At 52.7% G+C, this 23692-nt stretch overlaps 6 protein-coding genes across 6 annotated transcripts; 2 read left to right on the plus strand and 4 right to left on the minus strand.

Annotated features, from left to right (window-relative positions):
- Nucleotides 1–1133: 1133 nt before the first annotated feature.
- Nucleotides 1134–9814, plus strand: BO79DRAFT_153508 (uncharacterized protein; the record flags this gene model as incomplete). The annotated part of the gene is made up of 9 exons (XM_025678718.1): nucleotides 1134–1295; nucleotides 1357–2648; nucleotides 3622–4844; nucleotides 4896–5605; nucleotides 5663–6695; nucleotides 7661–7954; nucleotides 8039–8525; nucleotides 8581–8827; nucleotides 8888–9814. The coding sequence occupies 9 exons, from the start codon at nucleotides 1134–1136 to the stop codon at nucleotides 9812–9814; spliced, it is 6375 nt and encodes a 2124-aa protein (XP_025537339.1).
- A 231-nt stretch (nucleotides 9815–10045) lies between these two features.
- BO79DRAFT_177401 (3-deoxy-7-phosphoheptulonate synthase class II) lies at nucleotides 10046–12102 on the minus strand. Its single transcript, XM_025679923.1, has 6 exons — nucleotides 11902–12102; nucleotides 11723–11832; nucleotides 11606–11669; nucleotides 11460–11552; nucleotides 11356–11407; nucleotides 10046–11305 (listed from the first exon to the last, which is right to left on the minus strand). Exons 1-6 carry the CDS (start codon nucleotides 11927–11929, stop codon nucleotides 10249–10251), a joined length of 1404 nt encoding a protein of 467 aa, XP_025537340.1. The 5' UTR covers nucleotides 11930–12102; the 3' UTR covers nucleotides 10046–10248.
- A 312-nt stretch (nucleotides 12103–12414) lies between these two features.
- BO79DRAFT_210320 (huntingtin-interacting protein K) lies at nucleotides 12415–13066 on the plus strand. Its single transcript, XM_025682776.1, has 2 exons — nucleotides 12415–12818; nucleotides 12876–13066. The coding sequence occupies exons 1-2, from the start codon at nucleotides 12489–12491 to the stop codon at nucleotides 12984–12986; spliced, it is 441 nt and encodes a 146-aa protein (XP_025537341.1). The 5' UTR covers nucleotides 12415–12488; the 3' UTR covers nucleotides 12987–13066.
- Nucleotides 13067–13169: 103 nt separating this feature from the next.
- BO79DRAFT_177407 (uncharacterized protein) lies at nucleotides 13170–18673 on the minus strand (the record flags this gene model as incomplete). Its single annotated transcript, XM_025679924.1, has 2 exons — nucleotides 13170–13852; nucleotides 13902–18673. The coding sequence occupies 2 exons, from the start codon at nucleotides 18671–18673 to the stop codon at nucleotides 13300–13302; spliced, it is 5325 nt and encodes a 1774-aa protein (XP_025537342.1). The 3' UTR covers nucleotides 13170–13299.
- A 492-nt stretch (nucleotides 18674–19165) lies between these two features.
- Nucleotides 19166–21578, minus strand: BO79DRAFT_210321 (lysophospholipase family protein). The gene is made up of 3 exons (XM_025682777.1): nucleotides 21219–21578; nucleotides 20469–21132; nucleotides 19166–20417 (listed from the first exon to the last, which is right to left on the minus strand). Exons 1-3 carry the CDS (start codon nucleotides 21262–21264, stop codon nucleotides 19226–19228), a joined length of 1902 nt encoding a protein of 633 aa, XP_025537343.1. The 5' UTR covers nucleotides 21265–21578; the 3' UTR covers nucleotides 19166–19225.
- A 533-nt stretch (nucleotides 21579–22111) lies between these two features.
- Nucleotides 22112–23102, minus strand: BO79DRAFT_210322 (uncharacterized protein). The gene has a single exon (XM_025682778.1). It carries the CDS (start codon nucleotides 23007–23009, stop codon nucleotides 22173–22175), a length of 837 nt encoding a protein of 278 aa, XP_025537344.1. The 5' UTR covers nucleotides 23010–23102; the 3' UTR covers nucleotides 22112–22172.
- Between the last annotated feature and the right edge of the window lie 590 nt (nucleotides 23103–23692).

Consider the following 23692-nt stretch of genomic DNA (forward strand, 5'->3'; position numbering starts at 1 on the left):
CCCGGGAGGACTTTATTCCGATGGGGTACTCCGTAGTGAGTCTAATGACAGCCCCATCCCTGGTGCTCACTGCTCAGTGACCCTGGCGATGATAAGTGAGCTTAATTTTCCTTGGGCAAATAAGCTGACTGAACTTAAAGCTAGATACAGAGGCGTCTCGAGCAAATCAATTGAACACAACTCCCAACGCTGATCCGACACCAACCAGAAAACCAGCAGCGAAGGAACGTTGTTCTAAAAATGGCACGCGCCGGTGGTTCGGGAAGGAAAACCCGGCAGCTTCAATTTGTATTGCGCCTCTCGTTTCACAATGAGATCGTCTTTAATTAGTCGGGAGGGTGCGATGGAGTCCTTTTTAATTTGTATAGAGACTCTGTTGATGCGTAATTGTGTCGTGTCACGATCAAATTGACCTCCTGAGCCTGGAAGCATCCCAAGGGTCGTACTGCCACTACTACTTCTGATCAGTCACTTCTTTCTGACTGGGGAAAAATCCATTCGCTATTTTATCTCCGCCAGCGACCCAGCCACTTTCTCGTCGGCATCAGCATCAGCATCAGCAATCAGTCAATCAGCGCCAATCTGTGGCCCTCCCCTCTTGCCATTCGACAACCACTTGCAGGCCTGTCTTGGAATGATGAGCATCGTCATTCTCTGACACCAGTTAGCCGCTGAAATCTTACCGCGGTCCTGCTCGTATTCTCTCTCTCCTGGTCCTTTCTTCCCCAGCCATCACCAGCTTGAGGCCATGGATTCGCGCATGTCTCTTCTTCTCCATAATTTACCATCTCATTCATTATTGCTGGCTCTATCTCTAGCTATTCGTGTTGATTTCAGTCGCATTCTATGGTCTGATTCGTAATATCTTATCAAATCTTCCCCCAGGCCCCCTTCTGCAGCCTATCTTGCTTTTTTCTTATTCATTCATACCACCGAGTACCAAACCTTCACTGTTCATCCGCCAGTTCCGCAGCGTTCCCGGTTTAGGCTACCATTTCCAGTTCGCCTCCGATCCCGGTTTTTCAAACCTCTTTTCGCCTGCGATAATACCTCCTATCGTCGACTTTCTAGCTGGTCTGCATGCTTAGGGGCTATAGATCTGGGCTCATTCCCGATCGCCCGGAATCCACAGCATGCACATTCCAGTCAACTTCCGCCAATTTGACATCCGTCAGGATGGTCCGGGCAACATTATCAACAATCCCAACACCAACACCAATAACACAGATAATAGCCCGGATAAGAACCATGCCTCCGACAATGATAACTCGAGCAGGAATAATATCATTATAATAGTGGGTGCTCTCTTTCTTCGGTTTCCCGCAGTCACTAATGCATCTTTTCCTCTAATTGCAGTGCGTCGCTTGCATCATTTTCGCCGTGGCATCCGCCTTAATGACCTATTTCGTCTTACGTACCCTCCGTCGCATGAACTGTCGCCCGAAATATTTGCCTGGAAAATTCCTAAAGGACAAATGGAATAGGTGGAACGTGGGCGTCTCATATGGTCAGGTCCCCGGGGCGAATAATCCAAATGCGAACACCAGAGACACGCCCGCCGAAGGAGGCTCGGAGATGCGAACTACCACCCCGGCCGCCAACAATACGAGCAATGTTCGACGGGATACATCGGTTCGCTCGGTCATCACCCTTCCCGCCTACTCGCCCAGTCCCAAACCAACGGAGCAGGTCATCGCTCGAGAGGGGGAGCGAGCAGGCATGGACATGGTTGTCGAGTTCCCCGAAACAGCTGAAGAAGAGGAATCCCGCAGAGAAGAGCTGATGGAGTCTCTCTACCAGATCCGTTTGCAACGGCGAGAGGAGATAGCCGACCGTGAATGGCGGCGACAGGAGCGCCGGGAGGCTCGTGCTCGTGGGGACTATATTCGCCTTGAAGAACTCCGGCAGGAGAGTCGGGCCCGCGCGAGAAGCAGCGCGTCTGCCAATGGAAGTGGTTCAAACCTCAGCGCGGCTCTGGCGGAATCTCGTAACCGTGGTCGCGATAGGCGTATCTCCAGTGTCTCTTATGCAGAACTGGGCCACGTGCGGCATGACGGGTCGCGTATCAGAGCCACGTCGCCCGATTCGGACCGTCGTCCTCTTCTCACCGATGCATCAGCGCCCGATCGATCCTCAGGATCGATTCTCACCGGCGTTCATTCTCGAGGCGAGTCGTACTCGTCGTATCAGTCTGGGGTATCCAACGTCTCCGATGCGGAGACTTTGACTCAGGTGCAATCGCATGCGGCGTCTGCTCATTCGGCTGATCGCCCGTCAATAACAGTCGACGAGGGTGATGTGGGTGAACTCAATATCCCGCCGCCTGAGTACGAGGTCCTGGAATGGGGAGAAGCGCCGCCTTATACGAGTCCAATCGCGGAGAGGGGCGAGCATGCGCCGCAGCTTCGTGACTTGACCCCCTTGCCAACCATCCATATCGATGTAGCCAGCCCTATCAGCAACACTCCCACCACGCCCACAAATCCTCTGCGGGAAGAGGAGCCGGAAGAGCAACAAACCGCCGAACAAACTACCGAACAACCTGCCACCACCACTCAACCCATCACTGAAGAGCGTGTCGAAGAACACCCTGCTTCTGAATCAGCCGAAACACACCTCTTGAGGGATGACACTCATAGTCACCAGGCGTCTTGATTTCTCCATTATCGATATGTCTTTTCAACAACTAGAAGACCTGACCCATCGGTCTACATTCACGGCTGCCATTCCTCGCCCTTTCCGACCTCGCATTCCAATACCCGTTACGAGCATAAGCGTTTACGACCCTACATACTAGCATATAGGTTGTTTTAATTACTCTCCGACCCTGTCAATAGTTTTCTTTCCCTTGGACATTCATGTTAGCCCGCAAGGCGTTTTATTGAAGGCGAATCTATGAACGGCTCTTCTTGTTTTCTCAGCCCACACCAGTCTGCCTGTACATTTAGAGAAGGGGGCACTGTGTTTATTGGATATGTCTGCACATATTATACGCTCCAGCATATGATGGAAAATCTAAATGCAAAAGCTTCAATAACGACGTGCGAAAATGTTGTCTAGAATAAGATTCATGAATTGGATAATCACTATCTATCTATCTCTCCGGCTTGGCTCGTGGCGTAAGCACTCGGAAGGCGGTCAGGCGCTCCACGGGAGGGGGGCCCACGGGAGTAAACAAACCAAAAGCAGCGGGCGAGTTCCACTCGGTCGAGGACGTAGTAACTTGTTGCCAGCCCAGCCTCCTCATTTATTTCCGTCGCATCATCCACTCGCGTCCCCATTGCGTTGTCTAGCCGGTTAGCCAGGTCTTACCGTGCAATTGTGCTGCTTCTGCGATAGTCTGGAAACCGCAGTGGCTTGTCTTCTCTAGGCAATTGCACTGTCGTCCTTTCTTTCAGTGGTGGTTTCCCTGGCTACTTCCCTCCTCCAGCCGGGAGACTCGCGCTGCACCGACGCGCTACCAGCGACTCTCTAAACATTTGACTGTCCGCCGTGCAGCTTGCAGCTTCAGAACAACGAGCGGACTACTTCCAAGTCTACTTTGCTGATCCAGTCAGCTTAATCACTGAATACCTGTGAGGTACTCTATTTTTCACTCCGTCAACAAACCATCCCAAATAGGCGCGTCACATCGGCCGGCAACATGTCGCGCGAAGCAACAACGAATAGCTTCGCGTCGTTTGGCTCCGACTTCGACCCTGAGCACGAGGCGCTCGCGTCCACCAAGGAGCTCGGTCATGGTAGCCCCCGACTTCCGTCCATGCACACCAACGCCAGGAAGCGCCACGAGTACGACGAAGAAGAGCCCGACTACGCTTTCAACACATCCACCTTCGAGCAATATCTACCAGATTTCTCCCCGGTCGGCACATCCGAAGAAGAAGAGGAGGCCGACAACGACGACAGCATCTCCATTGAGGCCGGCCGAGGCCCGACAAAACCTCCCCGTCGATTGGACGACTCGAGAAACTCCTACATGAGCATCGAAAACAGCGTTCGCTCGTCGTCACCCGCCGTCAGACTCGATTATCCTACTTCTAATACCCCTCAGAAGTCTGCTCTGCGGAACCCGGCGAGAAGAGCGGTCAGCGATAGTCTCCGAAAGGATGCTCAAATCAGACGCGCCAGCCTTGCCCATAAGGAGAACGTTGATCCCCACACAGCCAAGTCGAACCGCAAAGAGCGACGGACGCTGTCAGACATGCACGCAAAGGTTCGCGATACTTATGAAGGATCCCTGATTGAGGACGAAAGGCCTCCGGTCATGGCCAACAGTACGCGTCCGACACGTTTTGGAAACCCCAACCTCTCTCATCAGATTGCCGATGCGGTGGAAAAGGCTTCTCAGGAGGCTTACGCGCGCGAACTCCGTCGCGGAAAGTCCAGTAACAGCTCTCGCAATATGGCCAACAATGCAGGTGATACGGCTACTCAGCAGTCATTCCTACTACCGGATCTTCCCAACTTGTCAGAGTTGGTCTCGGGCGTCTATGAAGACGGCACGCCCGTGTATGCGCGTCAGAACAGAGCACGGACGACGCGCTTTGTCTCCCCTCCGCATGATGCTACTGATGTTTCTTTGACTCGCGAACACATGCCGCTGGATGCTGTCCCCATTCCGGAAGATGAAAAGGCACTCTTCGTTTCATTGAGACTCTTGCAGGACAAGGTTGCAGAATTGGAGAGGTCCAAGTCTGACGCCGAACGGAGGATGGATGATATGAAGCGGGAGAATGAAGCGCTGAGGGCAAACAAGCGCTCAAAGGACAAGCATGGTCGCAGCCGACCTTACGAATCCGACGAGGATGACTACCGAAGAGATCAGCTTGCCAACGAGAACCAAAGTAAGCACTTCTATATTGGTCATCGCGATACTGAGCTAACTCTGTATGCAGAACTAGATGCCGCCAATCTGGCTTTGCAGAACAAACTCGACGTTATCGAAAGAAAGGCCCAGATTCAGGAATCGACTTTAAAGCGGCTGAACCGAGAACGAGACATGGCAGTCTCTCAATTGGGAGTTGCATATCTGGAGAGCCAGGACCTCAAGAGCGAGAATGAGAGTCTGCGCCAGGAGAATGCAGACTTGAAGTCGCAGATATCGAAGATCTTGTCCGCGGGCTCCAGAGCACGTGAGGACACAGTCGAGTCAGAGCAGTCTTCTATGACTGATGCAAGCGATGAGGATAGCCAGATTGATACGCAGCATAGCAAGCATACGAGCCGAAGCACCCGCGAAGTCACTGGCAAGAGCTCGCGATCCAAGTCTAGACGTCAGGAAGATTCGCGCGCCAAGATCTCGACGCAGGTCGATAAGGAAATTTCCCGGCTTGAAAAAGAGCGTGCAGAAGAGGCACTGTTTTCGATCGACGTCCCCCAGACCAGGGAAAAGTCGAAGTCGAGATCAGGAAAGTCCAAGAGCCGGTCGGAGAGCAGTGATGTGAGCACCAGGAAGCAGTCCAACACTGGCAAACAGCGCGTCAAGAGAGTGGTTGTCGAAGAGGTAGAGGAGACTGAGCCTGTTGAATCGAGTGGGGAAGTCACTGGAAACACCAAGAAATCCAATGCAACGGAGCAGGACTTGACCCTGCTGAGCTTCGTTGATGTAAGTTGCCTTTCGTGTTATTGCCACATTACACACCCGTACTTACTCGAGTTTCAGGAACGTGAAATTGCTCAACTACGGAAGACGCTGGAAGAGGAACGTCTGGCTCGGAAACGGCGGCAGTCGAGTACAAGCAAAGAGCAGACTGCAAACGAGACCGGAAACACGACCCGGCAGAGCCTGGCTAAGTCGACAATTCCCAGAAAGTCTTCCCTCAAAGAAAGCAAGGGGTTGCCATCTAGACCCGCCTCGGCCATGGGTGACTTGACCGCCAACTCCAAGGCTAGCATGACTGAAGGAGAAAGTAACTTGTCGGTGCCTGTCGAACGCCCCAGACGGCATTCGGACAACTCCGGGGCCGCTGCTTCTCAGCGACGCCGGCGAAGGATGGCCGAAGAGATGACCTCGGCCTTTATCTTGCCTGATATTACGTTCAACCCCGCGCATCTGGTCGAGAACAATCTTTCAAAGCTTCCTGAACCTGCTCAGCGTGCACTTGACAGTGCCACTAAGCACAATGGCAAAAACTGCACGGTCTGCAAGCAGTCCATTCCAGGTGCCTCTTGTGAACATACTGCAGAGGCAGTGAAGATTCCGAAGCCCGTTCCCGTTTCGGAGCGTATGCCCGAGCCGTCTGTCTACAATGAGGAGCCTACCATGCGCCCCGCGCAATCGCCAGAGCTTGCCCTCGCGACCGTGCTCAAGGCTTTGGAAGATGAGCTGGCCCACCTGAAGATGCAGCTGGTAGCATACCAGGGCTCGTACAACAAGCTGGATGCCTCGCTGAGCAAGCGACAGAGGAAGTCTGTGGGCGAGAAGATCGAGAAGCTGTTGAAGGATATCGACATGAAGGCCGACCAGATTTATGCGCTGTACGACGTCCTTGAAGGTCAGAAGCAGAATGGCCGTGAGATGACGGAGCAGGAGATGGAAGTGACTCTTCAGTCGATTGGAATTGATACGGCAGGACGGACAGCAGACGTCACCGCCACCACGGACAAGTCCTCTCGCAAGGAACCGGACTCGGAAGACGATGATGAGCTCCCTTGGGAGGGGTTTGAAAGTACTCTGGAGATGACGGGCAGGACTGGTGGAAGCCGTCGCAACTAGTTGAATACCACTGAGCTATCGCTCTTCTTTTCCTTGATTTGTTACATTGGTCTTGAGCATGTGTGATTTTAACAGTGTACTTTTCTCTATTCCCCTTTTCTTTCATTTCTTTCTTTTCTCTCACGCTCTCCTAGTCTTGTGCAGATGTAATGTTTTCGGATCAGGTTTCCGACTGACTTTGTGTATGTCCCTGGTTTTTGAGAACGCGATGATGCGCAGGGTCTTTGAGTTGATCCTCGAGGAATGTGTTCCGCCGTGCATGTGGTGTGTGACTGTCTTTGAGAGTCCTCGGACTCGTTCATGTGTCTGTTGCTTGAGGTTGGTCTTGGACGTCGACGGACTGAATAAGATCTCCGTCCAGATGTTGATCTCGCAACGGGATGCGATCGGACTTGCCCTTCACCCCTCTTTCTTTCTTCCTTTTTCTTCTTCTTTTCTTCTCTTTGTCCTTAATAGTGTTGGATACGGCGTTCTGATTCGGATGCAGGGAGTGCCTAGCCTTGTTGAATTGACTACTGCCTGTCTGGGATGGGATTGGATAAGGATGTGTTTAAAACGGTAGCACAGATGAGTCAATACTTGCTTGCGTACATTCAATGTTCGTTTAACTGAGTAGGGGGTACCTAGCCATGTAAGGGACGCGGTGTTACACAGTGCAGGATGAGAAGAATGGGGAGTGATATGCATGTCGCATCCTCGTCTATACAGAATCAGGCATCGGCAAAGTCGCGGCGACTAAACCCGAGGCAGGTTTAGCGGGGATGACAAGCTTCGGGCGAATCTTTGGCTCATCGCCTCTTCGGCTTTCTTCTTATCCACTTTCTTCTTCTCCCCAGATTTGTTCCCACCCTTTTCTTTTTCCGTAGATTTTATCGTCTCCGTTGAACTTTGACTTTGAAGTACCTGACGGCTTCCCCAGACTCTCCTTCTATTCTTGACGATAAGATCTATATATGACCTCTTCACAACCACCCGAGATCCGCAACTCCCACACCGACAATCATGTAGATACTACTACTGCTATCTCCGCGCCCGAGACCGACGCCTCACGCCTCCGCAAGAATCCGGACACCCAATTCTTGTCGCCCGCCATGTCAGTCGATTCCTCCATCGACGGCGACAAAGACAGCGTCAACACTGCCATTCACGACGGCAGCTCGGCGCAGACCCGTATACTTGCGCCGGCGCCCATGCCCGAATCCTCCCAGTCGCGGCGCTTATCAGTAGATGATCACAACAGTAGCGACAACGACGACGATGACAGCAGCTTCAGTGACAGCGACAGCGACAGCTTCAGCTCCAGCGACGATGACGACGAAGAAGATACCAATCTGATCGCGAACGAGGACGCCCCCAACCCCAACGAAGAAAACAACAACGACGCCGACGAAAAACCCGTAACATGGTCCTCACTACCGAAAAAGAGCCAACTCGCTATCCTGACCATCGCCCGTCTCTCAGAGCCACTCACCCAGACCTCCCTGCAAGCGTACATGTTCTACCAGCTCAAGTCGTTCGATCCGTCCTTACCGGACTCGACTATCTCCGGACAGGCAGGCATCCTGCAGGGCAGTTTCACCGCGGCGCAGTTCCTGACGGCTGTGTGGTGGGGACGACTAGCTGATGCGGAGTGGATGGGGAGGAAGAGAGTGTTGCTGATCGGGTCGCTGGGGACGTGTATCTCGTGCTTGGGATTTGGGTTCTCGCGGTCGTTTGTGGCTGCTGCGGTGTTTCGCACGCTGGGAGGTGTGTTGAACAGTAATGTGGGTGTGATGAGGACGATGATTGCGGAGATTATTGAGGAGAAGAAGTACGTCCATACCCTGTACCTTTTTTAACTTGGGTATGATCACTGACAAATGCAGGTATCAATCTCGAGCGTTCCTCTTACTGCCCATGTGCTTCAACATCGGCGTCATCATCGGCCCAGTGTTGGGCGGTGCCCTAGCTGATCCAGTCAAGAACTATCCCCAGATCTTCGGTCCAGGCACGTTCCTAGGTGGTGCGAATGGGGTGGAGTGGATGCGCAAATGGCCCTTCCTGTTACCGAACCTGCTCAGTGCAGTGTTCATCTTCTGCTCATTGCTGGCTGTCTTCTTCGGCTTAGACGAGGTACGCCCCATCCCTACCCCAACATCCTTTTCAATCCATCATCTAACCATCAAGCTACAGACCCACGAAACAGCCCGTCACCGCAGCGACTGGGGCCGTCAACTCGGGCACCGCATCTCACGCGCCCTCCGCCGCACCAGACGCAAAGACAGCAAATACTACCAACGACTAACCGAACACCCCGACGACGAATCCCTCTACATCGACAACACCTCCCACCACCGCCGCAGCATCAGCATCAGCAGCCGCTCCTCGCGCCCTAAGCCATCATCAACAACAACAACAACCTCCTCCCGCCCCTCCTTCCGCCAAATCTACACCCGCAACGTCCTCCTCACCCTCCTCGCCCAATTCCTCCTCGCCTTCCACACCTCCGCCTTCAACGCCATCACCTTCACCTTCCTCCCCACCCCACGCGCCCCTCCCTCCACCAGAACCGGCTGGTTCCACTTCTCCGGCGGCCTCGGCCTGCCCTCCTCCCGCGTCGGTCTCGCCACCGCCATCATCGGAATCATCGGCCTCCCTTTACAAATCTTCATCTACCCCTGGGTCCAAGGCTACCTGGGTACCTTACGCTCCTTCCGCACCTTCCTACCTTTCTCTTCCCTCGCATACGCCCTCATGCCCTTCCTCCTCCTTCTTCCCCGCGCAGCATACATCGTCTGGCCTGCATTTACCGTGGTGATCGCACTGCAGGTCGTGTCGAGGACGTTTGCACTACCCGCTGCTGTGATCTTAGTGAATAATAGTGTCTCGGATGCAAAGGTGCTCGGCACGATTAATGGCGTCTCGCAGAGTATTTCGTCTGCGGCGAGAACGTTAGGGCCGTTTTTGGGGGGCTGGGGGTTGGGTGAGGGGTTGAAGGGGAATTTTGTCGGGGGTGTTTGGTGGGGGTTGGCGGTGGAGGCGATGGTGGGGTGGGTTGTGTTGTGGTTTATTTGGGAGGGGAGGGGAATTGAGAGGAAGAAGACTAGGTCGAAGAAGTAGTACTATGTAGGGGGGATGGGTGGGGGAGTTGTGTATATAGATGGTATGCATGTGGTTGTGGTGTGTATATGGGTTGGATAGATGGATAAAGGGTAGATGGGTGGGTCAGTAGGTTATAATGATAGACGAGACGGCCTTTATTCATATTTATATATCAATGGATACCATTTGACTACTGTTCATGGTTTGTTTATTGTGAGTGTGGACTGGAGTAGAGATAGTATTAGTAGTATGGATATCAAACTATAAAGGTGGTAGATAGAAAGGATCAAAGTAGTCCAAATACTCTAGCTATCAATGAAACAATTCCCCTCATAACACATCCTTGAATAATCGGTAGAACTTCCTTCCCAATAACCCGAAAGAAATATATTAGTTCCATACCATCATAAAAACCTCACTATCCTTTCATTTTAGTCCAAAAGTGGCGCTGACTATATAGATTCATCCTCCGCCAACTCCTCATCCAACTCCCTATAAAACCCCGCCACCAAAAACGCCAACTCCAACGCCTGTTTCTCATTCAACCTGGGATCACAAAACGTCGTGTACCGCTCACTCAATCCCTCCTCCGTCAACCCCCCAGCACCACCCACACACTCCGTCACTGCCTCGCCTGTCAACTCCAGATGCATTCCGCCCAGGAATGATCCCGCCGCGCGATGTATCTCCAATGCCTGCTTCAGCTCGGACAAGATATCGCTGAAATGCCGCGTCTTCACCCCGGACGGCGTGGCCTGCGTGTTACCGTGCATGGGATCGCACTGCCAGACGGGGATGTGTCCGGAGGCTTGTACGGCGGCGATATGGGCGGGGAGGTACTGTGAGATCTTTGCTGCGCCGTAGCGCGAGATGAGAGTGACTTTGCCGATTTCGCGGGCCGGGTTGACGATATCCAGGAGGGAGGTGAGTTCAGCGGGAGTCATGCTAGGGCCGATTTTGATTCCGATGGGGTTGGCGATGCCTCGGAAGAATTCGACGTGGGCGCCGTTGATTTGGCGGGTGCGGTCGCCGATCCAGAGGAAGTGCGAGGAGGTGGCGTAGTAGGATTTGAGGGGCTGTGTGGAGGTGGTGGGAGGGTCGGGGTTCTTGAGGTGTCGGAGGAGGCTTTGTTCGTATTCGAGGAGGAGGCCTTCGTGACTGGTGTAGATGTCGACGGTCTCGACGCCACGGTCGGTGTCGATGCCGACGGTTTGCATAAAGCGCAGGGCGTCTTTGACGCGATTGACGATTTTGGTGTATTTCTCCCGGATGGAGGGAGTGATGACGTGCCCGAGACCCCAGTCTAGAGGGGAGTGCAGGTCGGCGAGACCTGAGGAGAGGGAGGCGCGCATGTAGTTGAGTGTCGCGGCGGAGTGGAAGTAGGCTGAGACCAGTCGGGAGGGGTCTGGTTTGCGGGACTCGGGGGTGGCGTCGAAGCCGTTGATGTTGTCGCCGCGGAAGGAGGGCATTTCGACGCCGTCGATGGTTTCCATTGGGCTGGAGCGGGGTCTATTCGGTATTAGTTGGTGTTGTTGTTTATGTAGAGAGTGAAGACTTACTTGGCGAACTGGCCTGCAATTCGGGCGATACGGACGACGGGCTTGTTTGCTCCTGGGTGATATTAGCATGATTCATTATATCACATTAGTAAGAAGAGACATACCCCAAATCAAAACCAAACTCATCTGCAGAAGCAGCTTCACCTTGGCTTCAATCATGTCCATATTGCAGTAATCGAACAGCTCCGCGCAGTCACCTTGCACAGTATCAGTACCGGCGGTAATGCGGAATCTAAATCCGTGTACTCACCACCCTGGAGTACAAAGGCCTTTCCCAATGCAACATTCTTCAAGCTCTTTTTTAGATCATTCACCTACAAATATATCAGCTCGTCTGTTCAGCTCTCAACGAAACGATAGATCGCACCTCTTGAGTCGTGACCAACGGCGGGAGTTTCTGCAGCTTCGCCAGTGCGGCTTGTACGCCCGCCGCATCGTCATAAACGACATCCTGCTTGATGGGTTTCGAGGCCCAAGCTGATGGGAGTCAGTCATCGCATTACGTTCTCCTCTCGAAGAAAGGAAGTATAAGAAGGGTATACGCACAGCTAGGAGACCATTCTGACTCCGCCATTGTGACAGAGTCGGTGGAGGCAGCGAGGAGTAATTAGTGATTGATCGACGCTAGGGCGCTGTCAAGAGTGGATGTTGATTCCCCACCGCTCTTTGGAATGAATGAATGAATGACTGCAACGAAGCAAGGGAAAAAAGGAGATGGAAGTAGAGGAAGACGACGAAGAAGAAGAAGAAGAAGAAGCAATCAAGTTGAAGAATAAAAAGAAAAGCAAAGAACAACAAACACGTTACACTTTCAATTAAATTAACTTTCAATGCAGAAAAAAAAGAAAATCGGTTATTCGCGGATTTGGACCCTTTTGAGTCACGCCTGTCCCGCTAACCCAGACAGGCAATTTGCTCTCTTTGCCATGCCATTTTATTATTGAACTCCGACGTCATGTGTTCTCAATACTACTAACTACTTATCTCTATCATAGTTAACTAACTTAGCTACTTGGTTAACTTCATTGTTTGCCCCTGACCTGACTAACCGTCTGACAGTCCAATTCTAAACCCATCTATCCTGCATCAATCAAATCAATTAATCAATCAATCAATCAGTATCATCAATCACCATGTCCGACTCCATCCCCTCCGCCCATCCCGATGAACATCATCAACACCAACACCCCACCAACGCCGAAGACCGCAAAGCCGCCGCCGCCCTCTCCGCCCTCAACCCCAGCCACATCGCCCCCGACACCCCCAAGTCCTCCTCCACTCCCTCCGCTGCAGACCAGGAAGCTCTGGGTCAGGCAATGAGTCGCTTGGAGATCGCCTCGGGACAAACTGGTGGTGCTGGTCGTGGTGGCGTGCAGAAGCCGGTTGAGGCCCAGAAGAGGGTTCCGGTGGAAGGGGCTAAGAAGAAGGCGGTTAAGGTGGCGGTGGAGGATGTGAATCTTTTGGTATGTCAATACCTGAGAGAAGTGTTTGGGCGGAGGCTAATGGCGATGGTGGACAAGGTCGAGGAGTTGGAATTGAATAAGAGCACTGCGACCGAGTTGTTAAGATTGCATGATGGGAATGTGGTGGACGCCATGAGAGCCTTTGTCTCTGTTGGTCCGGGTCTGTGAGTATACGACTGCGGTAGGTTGAGAGTTGAGCTGGTCTCGCATCGACATATCATGTCTTATTGTAATGATAATGAATTACGGATCCATTTCAACTATGTCTCACAACATAAACTACCAAGATTACAATGCTTCAAGGCTGAAACATACACGTAAATGATTGAAGATATAATGAATGTCCAATTACTATAATCCAACCATACGCCACTAGACAACAAAGGGGTATGTAGTATAACCATAACCATAAACAGATTATCCAGTAACCAGAACCATGCAGAAATTAAACCAATCCGGTGCGAACAAAATCAACCAAAATCTACTCAACAAGGGGACTCCCCACTCGCGGCTTATACGCCATACTCTTTCGTCTAGCTGCCTCCAGTTTGGCCCGCAGCTTCTGGTTCGGCTCGCGTGCTGCAGCCGGCGTGGTAAAGAGACCTTGGCGGGTCTGCTTCGGAGGACACGTCTGCTGCACGAGCTTCGTCCGCTGCGACAGGTAGAATGGTGTGGCTGGCGACATGCCAATAGCATCCATGTCAAGGGTGTAGCCCGGAGTCTTGGGCGTGTGGCAGTACTGCTGGTCTGCTTCCGTGTGACCGGCGCCAATCTTAGGAGTGGCGTCGGGGGTAGATGGCTCATCACGCGAAGAGGGTGTCGCATCTCTGGGGATGGATTCTTTGGGAGGAGCAAGGCTAGATCGTCTGCGGTTTGCAGATGCACTCGCCGCGTCGGTCTTGACAAGAGTGCCATTGACGTTGCTCAAAGCGCGTGGTTCCATGCTCTTGCGACGCTTAGCACCACCACGGGGGATAATAGACAGGTCGACTTCGTAGTGTGCCTCATCGAGCCATTTGTTCTCACGTTCGCAGCTGTGCAACGTTAGTACCTGCATCCATGGCAGACAAGTGAATAACTTACTCAAGGACCCAGCCGACTCCAACACATTTGACAAGGCCTCTGGCATGTCGGACCTTCTCCAGAGTTCGGACACCTCCATCCTTGTAGACGACATGGGTGATTCCCACCTTGCCCTCCTTGGGCTCTGTTCCCTCCTCCGGAGATACACTGGCGCGAGGGTTCCACGACCAATTCTTCACACACCGGGCTCCCATCTGCTGCAGAAGCTCAATGAAGATGCCGCTAGCATCCTCTCCCTCAGTTGTGTGCACATCCACATATACAACAGAACCCTGTAGGGCGAGCTTGGGAGCATTGATGCTCGTGCGGGGCGCTTTCGTCTTCTTCTTAGGGCTGGGAGAGTATGAGGGCCGCTTGGGCGGTGCAGGTCTTTGAGCCTCAATGGGTTTTCTAGCTGTATCATGAGTATGCGATTGGCCGAGTGACGGGCGCGAAGCGGTTCTTTGTAGCCGGGGCGATTTGCGAGGTGACAGCTGGGGGGCATTCTGCGCGATTGGTGCAATTGCCGACATGCGGGGTCTCGAGGAGCGCCCTGGGGAAGAGGCAGAGAGCGAAAGACCACGTTTGCGCGACATTTTCAACGGCGATATCTGGCCTTCGGGCTTGAGTGGAACTTTAGAAACCGTGTGTACAGTCTGCATCTCAGGGATTCTGTTCTTCATCGGAGTGGAAGGTGCGAGAATGGGAATATCCCCGAGCTCTCTTTCCTTGTCTGGCTGCGACTCAGAAGCGAGATTGTCAGGCACAGACGGCACTGCGTACATGTTCTCCTTATCCTCGCTTGCGTCGGCCACAGCCTCCTGGCTGCTCTCAACTACCTCTGCGGACTGCTCCAACGGCTCCTCGAAGATCTCAGTATCGCCAGCTTGCTGAGAACCAGAATCTTCGTCTTCGTAAATTTCGGGCATATCAGCAGACTTGTCAGTTTCCTGCAAAGTGTCAGGTTCAGTCGGCAAAGCCTCCGTTTTGCTGGGCATGTCGCCAATGGGCTGTGACGGCTCGTCTTCATGTATAGGAGGCATATCGGCATCATTGCTGTCTTCCTCCAGAATAGGCGAGAAGGGCAATGAAGCCTTCTCCGGGCTTGGCTCATCATCAACTGGTTCCAGATCCTGATCTTGCTCTTCAGGTAGAGACATATCAACATCATTCAAGTCTTCTTGCGGAGTTGGCAACTCAGCTGATGAAGGTTGATTTGGCTCCTCAGCAATCGGTTCCGCTTCCTGCTCCTGATCCTCGTCGTACTCCGGGACGTCGACATCCTCACTCTGTTCCTGCGGAGCAGGCGAAACAGGCATTGGGGTCTCCTCGCGGGCTGGCTCGGCATTTTCTTCAGGCTCCTGCTCTTCAGTTCCAGCAACCTCAGGCACATCGACATCTTCCCGCTCTTGCTGCGAAATTTGCGGCTTAGACGATGAAGCTTCTGCCTGCCTGGATACATCAGGATATGAAACCTCAGAGGTACTAGTAACGTTGCTAGACCTCCTGCGGCCTCCCAAAGAGAAGATTCCCCTTCGAGGTCGCGTCGCCTGTGCCTTCTCAGGGCTGTTCGATTTCCACTGTCTAAACTGTTGCGCCAGTGGTGTGAAACGAGGGGCGTTGTCGAAAAGTAGTCCTCGAGTAGATCTACGACGAGGTGTTGCACGACTGTGCTCAACGAATGGGTCCGAGAGGTCGGCATTGTTTTGCGTCCCATTGTCCATGGCTGCTGCAGGTGTAGGAGCATTCCTCGCGCTGCGCCTGATAGGGCTTCGCCTGATAGGGCTTTCAAGGATACGAACGGGCGAGAGAACACGTTTGGAGGCATTTTGAGCCTGACGCGAAGGGCTGAATGGATCTTCCGCCTCTTCGACTTCGTATGGCTGAATGGGAACGAGGTTAGGTGGAACCCGCTCGGTCGGTTCGAACCCTACGAGCGTTGGTTCGCTGTCATCGAATGTGTACTGGTCGTCCACGTCGTCGAAGTCGTCAAAAGCATCTGCAGCATTCTCTTCGTCGGCCGCCTCCAGCATATCCGGGTCGTCCTCCGTCTCCGAGCCATCACGGTCATCATTGACAGGCTCGGGGGGTGCTGCGCGTTCGACAAAGACATCCTCAAGGCCTTCAACCAAGCTGCTTCTTAGTCCTGTGTTGGCTGGGCCTGGAGCAGTTTCAGTTGCCGGGTTCGTTGTCTCGGTGCGCTCTTCTGCCTCATGCTCGGGTTGCTCAACATTTTCTTGGTCGTACCCGGCTGAAGGCTCTTCTTCAACGATAGGTTCGCGCGTCTCACTGCGGTTTGACGGGCTAAAGTCCTTGGGCAGGGAAACGGAAATATCTTCCATTTCCACGGTGTCCTCTCTAGTGTCGGGGACGGAAACCTCAGCATCGGGCTCTGGACCATCTTCAGCGTACTCGATGGCGTTCTCCTGAGCTTCATGCTCGTTACTCATCTCGCCAGTCTCTTCATCTTCCACCGTTTGGTGGGTCTGCTCAGCTTCCGGTTCCCTGACAAGTTCAGCGTCAGGCTCGGTAACGAGCTCTTTGATGGGAGGTTCAGTAGATTCCTCGGCAGGCTCAGTCGCTCCTGCTTCGACAGACTCCTCGGTCTCCTCCATGGGTGGCTCCACTGGCTCATCGGCGAGTTCTTCCATGGGTTCCTCAACAGGCTCATCGATATGCTCGGTCGGATCACTAACAGATTCTTCGGCCATCTCCTCCGTGTATTCTTCCATAGGCTCCTCCATAGATTCCTCCATAGGCTCGATGTTGGGCTCCTTTATGGGCTCCTCTGTAGGCTCGACTAGCTCATCAGCAGGTTCTTCCATGGCATCGTCCCTGAATTCTTCTTCAGACTCTTCCATAGGCTCCTCAGTGGCCTCGACCAGCTCGTCAGCAGGCTCTTCAACCTGCTGGTGATTAGGAACGTCACTTTCAATACGCTCCTCATGCGGCGTGACATCCTCAGCCGCATTTCCCGTGTTTTCCTCTTCATACTCTATGGTCTGCTCCCGATCAAACTCTTCGTGCAGAGTATCTTCGTCGGACTCTTCTGCAGCGGCTGGGGATTTCGTATCGATTTCCTTGGTCGCATCGTTATCTTCCACTCCCTCAGGGATATCGTCATCAACCTGCTCGTCTTCACTTTCAGCATCCCTGGCTTCCTGGAAATCGGTCATTCTAAGCGGCGATTCGTCGACGTCAGGGGTTGCAGGTTCTTCCACATCTCTGGTGTCAACCTGGACATTCTCGGTTATGGGGCTTCTGCTTGCAAACAACGAGCTTTTGAATGGCGACGCAATCCTTTTTGCCGGGCTCTGAAGGAAAGATACACTGTGCCTCAATGGGGTCGACGTCGATTCGGCGTGGGCCTGTGAAATGAACGACGCCCCGAATAGGCCTTTTCTGGGTGACGCCTTGAGAGGGGAATTGTGCCCTTGAGTAAAGTTGGGTTGCGACAACGGCTTGCCACTGTCCAAAAAGACGCTTCCTCGCTTCGGAGTCTCCAAGTGTGCCTTCCTGGGCGACAATTTGAGCGGTGAATTGTGTGTTGGGGAGAGATGGGGTTGTGATAACGACTTGGGGTCATCGCGTGGAGCGAACGCTCCACGCTTGGGTGTTTCTCTCATTGAGAAGTTGAAAGGCGAAGGGGGTGGTCGACGAGCAGGGCTGGACATAAGGAGTGTATCATTAAAGTCGATCGATCGTCTAGGGCCAGGCAGAGGCTCGCCGTTCTCGTCGAGAGATTTCCGGAACTTTCCAGTGATATTGATCTTCTTCACTGGTGAACTAAGGCCGGTATTTTCTGATCCGTGTTTGGGGGGTGAGTTGACAACAAACTTGACCTGATCTTTATCGCCGCTCAGCTCGTCGTCCTCTCCATCCGATTCGGCATACGACGAAAGCGCTTTGGCGACCTGCGTTGCCTTCTTCGGCGAAAGAGGTTTAGGACCCTCCTTCTTGGCCGTCGCCGGCTTCCGGCCCTTAGCGGAGGTCGCTGCAGGTTTGCGAACCGGCTTGGACGCAAGACCTGCCTGACGTCCAGGCCCAATCGTCCCTCGTCGCCTTCCAGCAGCCGGCGGGGGAGATGGCTCGCTCATGTCTTCTTCTCCAGTTTCGGACGGATCCTGGAATGTAACCTTCTTCTTCTTCGCCGGTCCACGCAGCATATTCGATCTCGCTGTCGTAGAGTTCGTCGCAATATACACACGTTTGGGCGCTTCCTGCGATGAAGAGAAATCGATATCGGTGAAACCTTTCGCATTCAGTCGCGTATTTTCCTTCACAGGATCGACTGGCTTGGCCGACTTTGTTGCTGTAGAACCCTTCGGCCGTCCTCGTGTCTTTGGGACTGTTTCGGTCTTTGCGGGTGTCGCAGGCTTGGTCCTCGGTCTCCCAGCGCGCTTCTTTGGCGCGTCCGACTGAGCAAGCTCGTCATCATTGTCGCTGCCCGATTCCGCGTTTGTTGTGGGCGTGGCCTTCCTACCACGACTAGTTGTGGTAGTTGTGGATTTAGTCGTGGGTCGGCCTTTAGGTTTCGCTACCGTCGTTGTTTTCCTTTCAGAGAACATGCCAATCTCATCGTCTGTCGACTCGTCTGCATCTTCGTCCGCTGGTCTGCTTGCTGCTGCTGTTGTCCGGCCGCCTCTTTTCCTCGCCTCAGTGGCAGAGCTAGGTGCCATGGCTTTTGTCGTTTTGGGCGCAGCTTTAGCAGATGTAGTGGTCGTCGATCCCTTAGTTCGTGTGCGCGTCGTCCGCTTGGGCGGCGACTGTGGGATGACTGCTGCGCGAGCCATTGTGTGTTGATTGATACTCGGGGTCGGTAAATACAACCGCGCGGGAGGTCGGAGGTGGGTGTTGTTGATGTCCCGCTTCTGTTATGATCTGTCGGTGGCGGTGGGGACTTAGTACTGGATTGCCGTGCTCATTGTGTGTCCACTGGCGATAAGTGAGCAATCACTTGCTTTAACCCCGGAAGCTCTTCTGCAGGGTTAAAGTAAGCAGGGGGGTTGTGTGGTGGTCGGGTTGGCGTGGGTTGTTGACTAGTTAGCAGTGGAGGCCGATCATCAAAGTCGCCCAAGTGGACGACGCTCCTGCCGTTTGTGGCCGCTTGCTTGTTTGGGCGATCGGGCGGTGGTTCCCCTGGTAACGCAACACGTGAGGGAAGTGGGCTGCCTCTTCCGGAGTCGAGCACGTCAATCACTACCATTTCATGGAATGCCTTGAATTTCAGAAATATATACTTCGCGTATACTTGAAGCTACCGTGCATTAAGCTTTTGTGCTCGTCAATCCTACTACTAAATATACACCATACCATACACACACATTAAACAGCGAAAACATGTCCTACATAAACGCCGAAACAGTCGCAGCAGCCGCCACAGTCGCAAAAACAGCAGGCAATACAGCATACGCAGTATTATCGAACACCGTACTGGGCTCATAAGTGCCCGGATTCGAGCTATTCGTAGTGCCATCCCAGCAATACCTCTCAAAGCACCGGTTACACTGATCGGGCACCGTAGTGTTAGTCCGTTCAAAGGACCGACTTAGAACAGCACACGCCACACAAGCAGACCATTCCCCATCACGACTATTGTTCCCCATCGTGGCTACATCGTACCCATTGAGGATGATACTATCCCTCTGCTCCTCCGAGTAACTCGGATCGAACGTCGACACGTTCGAAAAAGTCACATACGGGAAGTTAGGAAGGTAAATAACCAACGGCGCCGGACCAGTGGTATTTGACGAGTTGCACCCGAAGAACGTCGGTCGCGTATTGAGTCCCTCATTGACGAATGTATTCTGGTCGGGAATAACAGGGAAAGACGTCCCATTGCCGATGCCCGTGGTGTTTAGGCTACGCTCGTAGGTAGCGACTAGAGCGGTGCCGTTGGGCCAGTTGTACTGCGTGTCTGCCGAGGAGTCTACCGCGAAGATGACGTCCACATGGCGTTCTGGCTGGATGAGTGGATGTAAGGGGATGTTTTGGAGGTCTTCTCCGCCGTCCACGAGGTCGAGGACTGTTTCGCTTGCGGATGGGGAGGTGGAATTGGCCCATAGGTAGAAGGGGTTGGGGGTGTAAACTGCTATGTCTTGGCTGTCTTCGCCGAGATCTTCTAAAATGTTTGTGAATACGTCTTTAAGGAAGCTGGGGAGGCTGGTCGTGTTGATTTGAAGGAGGAATTGGTTGAATAGGGTGGATGAGGTTCCCATTATGAACCCGCCATTGTCGAACCCGCGTACGCAGCTCTCGTTGCTTGGAAGGGATCCGGCTACGAAGCGTGAGCCCAGGTACTGGACGGGGACGAAGCCGTATACTGTTGGGTCGAAGGTACCGAATTCCCAGGGGTTAAATTCGTAGACTGTGGCATTGCTGCTGACTAGGAGCTCGCCTGGGTACCGGCCATCTGCGACTAGTATGGGCATTGGCATTTCCGCGTTCCTGAAGGAGTTGGTCAGGGCTATGGATGACCAGGTGTAGTTGATTCCACCGGCAGTGGCGTTGACGAGCTGGTATGAAAGAGCACGGCCCCTGGTGGGTATCAGTGTTGCTGCTATGGGAAAGTTGAAGATGGTTTCATACCAGTAATCAGTAATGGATGTCTCCCAACCTGCATCATCCTTCCCGGAAACTGCATCATATATATCTCTGTAGTAGGTTGCCGAATCAATGATCTGGATGCTATTCCCGTCGGGACCTTCAAAGATCGAGTTCTGAAATTGCCAGACATCCCCGTCATCGTAGGTCTGAAGCGACGAGATGGTGGAGAAATTGTTCAGATATATAGATCCCACCAACCACGCCCCACCACTGAGGCCAGCCAAGTACGTTGCCGATTGCAGCAACCCACCCAGCTGGCCACTGCTGGTGGAATTTTCTGTGCGGTTATCAAAAGCCTTGATTGCCCCGGCACCGTTCATCAGAGCCCGGTATCCTCCACCAGAGACAGCGATGCCGATGTTAGGCAAATCGGAGGTGTTGCTCGAGATGCCGTCGATGTAACCCACAGCGTCAAAGTCCGTAATATTGACATGGCCAAAGAATTCCCTCATGGCCGACAGTGTATTGTTCCTCCGAGTCCTTAGCCATGACGATTCGTTGGACGAGAGTGCTGTCGCGCTGCGCACAGTGGGACGACTCGCAGAGCATCCGACCGTAGTTGGTGTATACCCATCTGGTGCATTTGGTAGCGCACGCTCTTGCATCGAGTGCTTTCCGTAGTCATTGTTGAAGCTAGCATTTATGCCTATGGAACTCCACGGTTAGACCATCTCGGAAGCTGCGGGACGTGGTGCAGGGGTGAAATTGAGATCGAAAATGACAGTAACAGACCTGTGATTATGCTTGCAAAAGCAAGCAAAGCTGCTATGCACTGCATATTAGCAAGTACCATGCGGCTGCTGTTTCTCAGAAGAAGGCAATGGGGTGGGAATGGTGAAGAACAGCCCTCTCCGACGACGTTCTCCCAGTAAGAAAGAGCGACCACTTCAAATTTCTAACCCGACCAAGGCTGCCGCGCAGCCAAGGGTCTTGGTGGTAGACAAAAGACCATTACTCGTCAAGCACCAGAATGGTACCGAAGTCTTGGGGATGATCATAGTGACCGAAGAACCATGGATCTTCGACTGATGATTGGAGGGTTGCAGCAGAGATGGCATTGAATTGTAGTCCATGGTTTGGGACACTACTTACCTACATGTGGAGGCTGGATTAAACCGGCAATTCCGCAGCTGGCTGATCGCAGAGACTAATGAAGAATTAAAGTTGGCAAACCGAACATGGATGGCGGTTCACACGGGATCGATCTTGGGCGACACTGCTTGTCGGGCTTTCTGCTGGATTCTGAAGACCTCCCACATTGTACTCCCCAATTCTGAGTGAGGCCGTTTGCTTTGAGTACATTGGGCATTTACTTTGCTGTTGCTCGATGATACGCAGTAAGAGACTTGCAACGGACCTAGTATGCATTCATGAAAAGACCCTGATGTCACAGCGATCAGTGGGTCCGGAGCTGACGGATGGAATCCACGGAACCAGAAGATCGCTCCCACCAAGTCAGCTTCGTATTCAGTCTGCTCTGCTGTTTGCTCGTGTCCAACCTCCAGTCTAATGCAATTAACTTTGGGTGAGCAGGGTAATTATGCAACTGGAGAGTATCTGCACCGGAAACAACGTCAGCTTACATCGATAGATCTCTCATGTCAGCCAGATGATAGCTATACACACAAACACTGAATTACAGAAATAAACTATCTTTTAGTATCGAATTGGCTGGCTATACAACCATCACAACTGCTGATACATCACATCCGTCCGCATCGTATACTTCGTCCCCCTCAAAACCGGATCCCCACCATGAAGCAGATCCATCTGCTGAAACACCAACACCGACCCCGTCTTCGGAAAGACACGCAAATGTCTCTCCTTCTCCTCATATCGGGGTAGAAAAGACGTCGCTCCACCCAGCAGCTCCCCCTTCACATCCAGATTCACCTCCCCCTCTCCCCGCTCAACCCTCTTCATTTCCCTCTTCAACTCCCCAAGATCCTGCTCCCCCTGCCCACTCAAATACAACTGAATAGTATAATACGACTTCTCCTTCCCATCAGGCGTCTTATATAGCGCATCCCAATGCGGCCGGAAATACTCTCCCCCTTCATACTTAAGGAACCTCAACCGCTCATTCAACCGAGTCATTCCATAAGCCTTATTCCGGCCGGCAAGACCCGTCACCCGAGGTTGATTATCAATCTTGTCAATTCCCAACTCCTTGAAGAACGGCAGTAACCGAGTCAACAGCTTATCTGCTATCTTCTCGGAATCATAGATAATGCGGCCGCAATTCCGGGTATCTGTTGCGAGCGCTTGCCTGCCATTTCCGATGTTGATCATGGCGCGTTCCCAGGTAGGTGTAGCGGAAGAGTCACCGGGAGGGATGGTGCTGAACTCCGCAATGCGGATTAGTTCGGCGCATTCTTCTTCGCTGAATGCGTTGTCTATTACTGCGGCGCAGAGGTTCTTGTATTCTGGGAGTGGTGGTTGGGAGGTTTCGAAGTTGATGCGATGGCATCGGGCGTTGGGGGGCGGTGGGGAGGTGAGGAATGTAGAGGGTCTTCGCTGCATGGTTGGTCTTGAGGTACAGTATGCTCTTAATATGTGATGGCTCTTCATCAGTTTCTTCTTGATTTTATCTTCAATTGAGGTAGTACTCGAAACTTATATAGGATGGACTTGCAGAATGAGGCTCGTGAGATGCGTCACCTATCCCGGGCCCCACTGTTGCCTGTAAGCAAGGCTGAAGGTGGGCTGATCCTGGCTTAGCAGTAGGATATGCACAGCCTCGTGCTCCATAGGGAAAGATCATGACTCAAATGAACTAGTGTACTCTATCGCTTCTTTCGTGATAGATTAACCACATTGTACCTCCAGCCACTTGATGTAGCCTTCAACTAGCGACCAAGAACAGAACCACACTTCGGTACTTTCTTATTTACCCCAAGGCTGGCATAAAGCTGATGTGTAATAAATGAAGCCACGAAGCTCAATGGCCAGAGCTCCGCTTGCTTTTTTTAGTATCATTTTCTTAGATCCAAGTCAATGTTTCACTGATATCCATAACCTAGACAAGGTAGCAAATTCACACTTCCTTGTCGCTATTAGAAGAGTAACTTGGAAAATTCCGCTCATAATGTGAAATTCACAACGCTGAAGATGCAGGGATGAGATGCTACTTCTGTCTAAGTACCTATAGGAAGATTACACAACTTACCCTGCGTTGAATAAACCATACAGCATAATCGATCTAC

This window comes from Aspergillus costaricaensis, assembly GCF_003184835.1.
Source record: "Aspergillus costaricaensis CBS 115574 unplaced genomic scaffold BO79scaffold_25, whole genome shotgun sequence".
Lineage (NCBI taxonomy): Eukaryota > Fungi > Ascomycota > Eurotiomycetes > Eurotiales > Aspergillaceae > Aspergillus > Aspergillus costaricensis.